This window comes from Arachis ipaensis, chromosome B05 (genome assembly GCF_000816755.2).
Source record: "Arachis ipaensis cultivar K30076 chromosome B05, Araip1.1, whole genome shotgun sequence".
NCBI classification, from domain to species: Eukaryota; Viridiplantae; Streptophyta; class Magnoliopsida; order Fabales; family Fabaceae; genus Arachis; species Arachis ipaensis.
This window is the reverse complement of record NC_029789.2, coordinates 132,605,523-132,612,819: the sequence shown is the minus strand read 5'-3', so window position 1 is coordinate 132,612,819 and position 7,297 is coordinate 132,605,523. Positions and strand designations below refer to the sequence as shown.

Here is a 7,297-nt window from a genome sequence, read left to right as displayed (position 1 = left end):
CTTGAATCTACGTTGAATATTTGATTGATGCAACTCAAAGCCCAATTTTTTATTTGTACTAGGCCCACTAAAGGGTTATTAATCCATTAGTTAGGATTTAAAATTATAACAAAAATATCAACCAACTTGGGTTGGTCGAGTGGTCAACTCATTTATCCACTTAAGCAAGTAACGGGGATTTGAATCTCGCCTTGTGCATGCAGCAACCTTTTGACCTGTCGAGTTGGTTGTAAATACTGTGGAAAATCCAAAAAAAAATAATAAAAAAAGATCATTGGTTGTAAACTATATTGGATATTCACTTTTTAAACAATTCATTTTAGAATAAAGAATAGAAAAAGATCATTTTTTTTTAAATAAAGTAAGTTCAACACACTGAAGTGGAGCAACAGTAGAAATAATAAGTACTTAAAAAATTACATAAAACTTTTTAACTTCCAGCCATGCCATCAACCCCTACGGAACACTCGTAGTCCATTCGTTGTAGCTCAGAATCGTCTTTCTTATTACGACCTCCACATCTGTGTTCTGCTTATTGAAGATCCGCGCATTGCGTTCCACCCAAATGTTCCAAATAACTGCAAAGAACCCCGGCAGCCATTTCTTCTTATCATGTTTCCGCTTATGCCTACCGGCCCACTGCTCAAACAGTTCCTTTATGGTTCCAGGCATAGACCACACCTCCCCAACATACCTCAAACAACTACACCACACCTTCCATGTTAGCTCACACCTAAGAAATAAATGCTCCACCGACTCTACCTCCTTATTACAAAGAACACAGATATTATCACTGGGCCTAAGAACGCCTAGTCTAATCAATCTCTCCTTTGTATTTACTCTGCCAATAAGTACAAACCACCCAAAAAGCTCAATCCTCGGCGGTACCACTCCCCTCCAAATAGAACTTGTGAAACTGTAGCTCGTTATCTCATCCGACAGAGTCTCCGATTGTAGTACCTGCACAACATATTTGGTAGAAAATACCCCTTTACCATCAAACTTCCAAACCAAATTATCATGTTTATCCTCTGACAATTTCACCTGCCTAAGCCGCTCATGAAGTTGGTGGACGAGTTCCAGCTCCCATTGGAACAACTCTCTCCGCCACTGGAAGTTCCATATCCACTCAAGTCCATCCCAAAATCCACACCCCTACCTTCGATCCTTGCTGAGTAGAAATTGAGAAAAGTCTTAGAAATGTCACCTTCAATGGACCACCTTGCAGCCAGTCATCTTTCCAAAACAGGGTACTCCTCCCATTCCCTATCTCCATCGCCATGCCAGTAAGCATTTTATCATTGGCATAGTTTTTTTCTTTTTGGAGGTCAAATTACATTAGAAAATACTCAAATTCAAAATCTCTTATTAAAAAAGAAGGATATATGACATTTGAGCAACAATTTATTAGTAAGTATAGTTAAGTTTGATCTAGAAAAAGAATTTTTAAGGAGGAATAGGCCATAGAGTATAGACAATAAAAAAAATTAAGGTATGACAAGATAACTAATTTGCTAGAGAAATGAACGGTAAGCAATTAGAATGCATATCAAGGTCCGAGAGCTGCTAAAATCATGAGGATAAATCTTAGAATTTAAACAATTTGAAATGCTATTTTATTCTCAATAATTTATAAAAGTTTTGCAAACACAAAGTAAAAGGTCATACTAGAGTATTTTAATATGGCAGCATATATGGTAAAGACACAATCAAAATATACTATCATCCAGAAAGGATTTTAGGGCAAGAATTTAGGAATTGGTAGCTCCACAATAAATTAAAATGTTCCTTTGGAAAACTATAAATAATATAATTTCATCAAGAGCGAATTTGTATAAAAGAAATGTGATTTATTTATACAACTAAAATCAAAATTCGCCATCTCTTTTATTATTTTGTTTTTATAATATTTCTTACTTACTATTAATGAAAATATATATTTTATGCATAATTGTCAGAATCAAACTGATAATTGAATAGGTTAGGCTACTGGATCACTAGGTTATTAGTTCAACTGGTAAATCATGGGTTGAATCGATTGACTCGATCTCATGTAAATAAACAATTCATAGCTTATCTAACCATCGCATATTCCAATCAAGTAAGATATAAATTAACATCTCTAAAAAAAAGTATCAATCAATAGTCAATATTTTTACAAGGCCACAAAATAGCAACTACTTAAAACAAATCAACCCTAAACAACATCAATCAACCCTAAACAGTGACAATCATAAAAAAAAAAAAGAATCAGAAACATGAGACAACAAATTGAAAGAGTTAAAAAATTGCAATTAGTAATAGCCTGATAACAAATAAAGGAACAAATTAAGCTTTCAAACCATAAAATCATTTATTTTCCAGTCTCAAATGGTTATGTTTATGATGATTTCTTTATAATATAGCAATCAGGAGCATGCCTCAAACCTCAATTGAATAAAGAAGGGGAACTGACCTCGAAAACAGGGGAAGTCGAGGCCATTGACTTCATGCTAATCCTTTTCGTTTTTGCTTGCTTGGCCATCTTCTTATTCCATCTTGAATCGCTTCTGGATCCGGTTGCAGTGAAGGCACGAGAGCTGGCAGACGTAATGAAGGCACAAGGACGACGCGACGCAAACAGAGATACAGACAACGTGATATCAGTAAAGCTGAAGGCGTAGGAGCTGGCGGAAACAGAAGAGTCGGCGACGAGATGGCAACCGTGCGGCGAGAGGGAGAAGGTCGAAGCGTCGCGTTCTCCCCTTTACCCGTTTCTAGGGTTGGCAGTGGGGTCGGTAGAGGCGATTTTTCGCCCAACCCGACCCTTGCCCCGCCCTCATTCATCTTCTTTACTATCCACCCCACTTCTATCCCCGGGTAGTAGAATACTCTATCCCTACCCTCCCCTATAAAATTAAATAACACATTAAAATTTGCATATTCATACATAAATTAAGATAAACATGTAAAATTCATATATAATTTAAGATACAAACATAAAATTCATACCATATCAAATAACATGAAATTAAAATAAAAACTAATGTCTCATCACTAGAAATTTAACACCATATATAATAAAAAAAAATACAACATTAGATATAAATAAGTTTTCAATCCTTATTCTTAACTTTCCAACTCTTTGTCATCATTAAAAGTCAAAGAGTTAAGATTTAAACTTGAAAATCAAAAGAAAAAACAATTTAAAGTATTGTGTAAAAAGTTAACGTAAATGAAGATAAGATAATATATCCGTTGCTTGTGGAATTTCTGAAGTTGGATTAGCATTATTCTCAATTTCAATCCCATTATCATTAGAAGCAACATTGTTGTTTTGTGCGTCTTCTCTAACACTACTAGTCATGAAATAATCTTAAAGGATCTATATTGAAAAAATTGAGAAAACTAAGCAAACTATATATAAATCACCTATTAAAAAAACTGAGCAAATCATTGCAACATCAACAAGCAATTAGACCCACGACACATATTAACATATATGAACCAAACAAAATCATAAAGACCCTGATTCTCAATCAACATGTATAAACTATCATAAACTCCTAACATCAGCACTGTACATATTAACATATATAAACCAAGCAAAATCACAAAGACTCTAATTCTCAATCAACACATATAAACTACTACAAACTCCCAACATCGACACTGCACATATTAACATATATAAACCAAGAAAAATAATAAAGAATTCTCAATCAATATATATAAACTATTGCAAACTCCCAACATCGGCAATTATATAAACCAAGCAAAATCACAAAGTGCAAATTCAGTGAAGTGTCATTCATAATGTAAGAGAGAGGGGGAACTTACTTACTCACAGACAGAGAGAGAGAGAGAGAGGAGGAAGACAAAGATGTGCTCAGAGGAAAGGAGCCTCGGTGATGGTGACACAAGAAGTTGCAACAACACAGCCACGGCGACTCTTTGGAAGAAGAAGAGAAAAGGGGAGTTACAGACTCATGGAGAGAGTGAACGAGTGTGGGGGAGAAAGAGAGAGAGAAAGAGGGGGACTTACAGATGATGATGGCAAGGGGCTCAACAGCAACAGCGACAAGGACCAGTGACGAGCTCAGTAGCGAAGTCAAGGGGCTCAGCCGCGGAGGAAGACATAGACACAGTTAGAGGAAATGGGCTCACTACAGCAACGGCGAGGGGCTGAACAACAACTGGCAAGGGGCTAAGCGACGGTGACCAGACTGGGCTGCGGAGAAGAAGGAGACTTTGGTTCCAGGTATGGACTCAGGGGAGGCTATGATCTGCAATGGAGGCACAAATGAGTCAAACCTTAGGGGCAAGTACACCATAAACCCGACCCCATGCCGTCTCGCTCGAACACCTGTCCTGAACAAAACCCATCCCGCACTGGGTCGGGTTAGTACCCATTCTACACTGGGTAGGGCGGGTCGGATACCCACGAATTCGGGTGCTCTTGCCAACCTTACCCGTTTCAAACTTTCAGAGTGAGAGTGGGTGGGGAGGGGGATCCTAGGCTGGGATTAGGGGGTGTTTTGGTTTTGAGTAATTACCCAAATTAGTCCTTGAGATTTTCAGTACAATACACTTTAGTCCCCTAGTTTTTGAAATACACAAAAAGCTCCCTCACTTTTAACTCTGGTAGACAAATTAGTCCCTGAACTTTTTTCTTCGTCAATGACAAATGAAAAATGCTGACATGGAGGCCTGGATTAGCACATGTGGCAGTCAGTTATCCACTTGTGCCAAGAGAACAAATTAGTCTCTTTGCCCTAAAACCCTCAAAACGCAGCGTTTTAAGAATGCTCTGTATATATGCACTACCCACCATGTATACAAAACCTTGTTCTATCTTCTTCATTTTACAGACTTCCCTAACAACTTGCAACGTTAAACCCCCACTTCATTAACCACATCATCACCATCAACCACTTTCATCCGTGTCACCTTCAAACCCCCCTGGTCACCCACATTCAACCGTGTCACCTCCGACGTCACCCACATTCAACTCAATTATCTCACGCTCTTTCAGTTCCACATAGTACTCCCTCCATATACACTTTTCGAGAGTCTCTGAGTACGTGAACCTCAGAGTTTCTGACAGCGTCACGATCGACTCCAAGAGATTCATTGGTACTTGAGCTGGCCTCCAAGAAAACATCCTCCTTATCGATCTACTCGGTCTCAACAAATCCATGTCTCCTCCTCCTCTTCCTTCTCCTCCTTTTTCTTTCTTTTAGTAATGAGCTTTTTGCTGAGCACGAGGTACATGAGCATCACAGCTCCGACGAAAGTGGCCATTGTTCCAGCGGTTATGGATTCACACTAAATGAAAATTGGAGAAGCTACTACGTGATGCGAATGGAATATATGGGCTTCAAGAAATTAGGGATTTGGGATTGAAAATTGGAATTGGCGAGGATTGAGTGTGAACGGAAAAAATTGAAACATAGGTGAAAGGGTGAAGAACTAGAATATGCATTTTTAGGAGGGAGATACTTGGTACATTGTGACCATAATGTCCTCTCTATATTTTAGAATTATCTAGAAATCATGGTGAGTAAACAATAGTGTTTTGGAGGCATGCGAAAAAGGAATCCATCTTTCACCTTCACCTGTGTTTTGAGGGTTTCAAGGCACATGGACTAATTTGTCCTCTTGGCACATGTGGACAATTGACTGCCACGTGTGCTAATCCAAACCTCCATGTTAGTTTTTTTCATTTGTTATCGATGGAAAAATAAAGTTAGGGACTGATTTATCTACCGAAATTAAAAGTGGGAGAATTTTTTTGTGTATTTTAAAAGTTGGGGGACTAAAGTATCTGATTCTAAAAATCTCAGGAACTGATTTGGGTAATTACTTTTTATTTTTTTTAAATTCAAAACGATGTCGTTTTGAAGGGAGTTTTAAAAAGAAATTGAATCGGTTCAAATTTTTTAACCCGTCGGTTCACCGATTTTTATCAAAATTGGCTGGATCAAACCAATAAACTGGTTCTTCTCTTTATCCGATTTTATACTCTACTCAGACTGATTTTATGATTAGTTTTAGGGGTGTTCGTGGTGCGGTTTGAATCGATTTTGAATCAAAAACTCATCCGATCCGAATACTAATTTTACTTACAGTGCGATTTGGATTGGATGTTTTTTTAAAGAAATCCGATCCAATTTTCAAGCAATTTGGATTGGATTGGATTTGATTTGCTGTTTTGTAAATTAAAAAAAAGTTAAATATATATAACAAGTCTCAATATTAAATTTTAAATAACCAACAATAATGAGTTAAGTCTCAAAATAGTTCCTGAAGTTGCACTCGAGCCTAAAAGTGGTAATTGAAGTTAATAATTACTCAATTTTGTCCTCGAACTTGCACTTTGGGACTCATACTAGTCCCTAATGTGCTTTTCGTTCATCGGAACACTGAAACGACGTCGTTTTATATTTATAAAAAAAACCTGAGTCTCCCCTTTTCCTTTGCCAACCCAAGCCCATTCCCCTTCCCTTCCCCTTTTTCTCTATTGCCGCTTCTTGCGGCCTCTGTCACGGCGCCGTGCCGCATGCCCCCTTCCTCAACCTAGTCTCTTACACTCTTGTCTCCTCTCTATCTCTTTCTGCCTCTCCCTCTTCTCTTGTCTCCTCTCTGTCTCCCTCTGCCTCCCTGATCCCAAAATTAATTTTTCCATTACCCCATTTTATTTTTCTTTATACATAACCAACTATCAATTTTCACAGATGAATTAACTAAACATTTTCATTATTCATCAATACACACCATTTCAACAAACTCAATTCAAAATCATCTTCCACTAAAATCACAAAATTCATTTATCAAGTTCAAAATTTTATGCAACCAGTGACAGAATAAACTCTATTGCAGTAAAAAAAATTGAAAAAAAGAACCCATACAAGAGAAAAGACAGAGAAGAGAGACTAGGTTGAAAAGGGGGGGGGGGAGTAGCGTGGCACCGTAACGGAAGCCAGCGAAAGGCAGTGGCAAAAGTCTCAGGTTAGGGAAGGAGAAGGGAAAGGGGAAGGGAAGGGCCTCAAGTTGGGGAAGGAAAAGGAAAAGGGGAAGGGAAAGAGAAAGGAGAAGGGCCTCGGGTTGGGGAAGGGGACCACTTTTTTTTTTTTAATAAATACAAAACGACGTCGTTTTCAGTGTTTCCATGAACGGAAAGTGTTTTAGGGGCTAATATGAGTTTCAGAGTGCAAATTTGAGGACAAAATTGAGTAATTATTAACTTCAAGGACCACTTTAAGGTTCGAGTGCAATTTCAAAGACCACTTTAAGGCTTAATTCAATAATAACATAA

The 7,297-nt window shown here is 37.9% G+C and overlaps 1 protein-coding gene across 1 annotated transcript; it reads right to left on the bottom strand.

Moving 5' to 3' along the window:
* On the bottom strand, positions 457–1,282 carry LOC107641166. The gene is made up of 2 exons (XM_016344671.1): positions 1,208–1,282; positions 457–1,110 (listed from the first exon to the last, which is right to left on the bottom strand). The coding sequence occupies exons 1-2, from the start codon at positions 1,280–1,282 to the stop codon at positions 457–459; spliced, it is 729 nt and encodes a 242-aa protein (XP_016200157.1).

Bases quoted from the DNA above. Each gene is read 5' to 3' on its own strand.
- LOC107641166 (XM_016344671.1), bottom strand. From the start codon at position 1,282: ATGGCGATGGAGATAGGGAATGGGAGGAGTACCCTGTTTTGGAAAGAT. The intron at 1,111-1,207 runs GTGACATTTCTA...TGGAACTTCCAG, and splicing joins TGCAAGGTGGTCCATTGAAG to TGGCGGAGAGAGTTGTTCCA.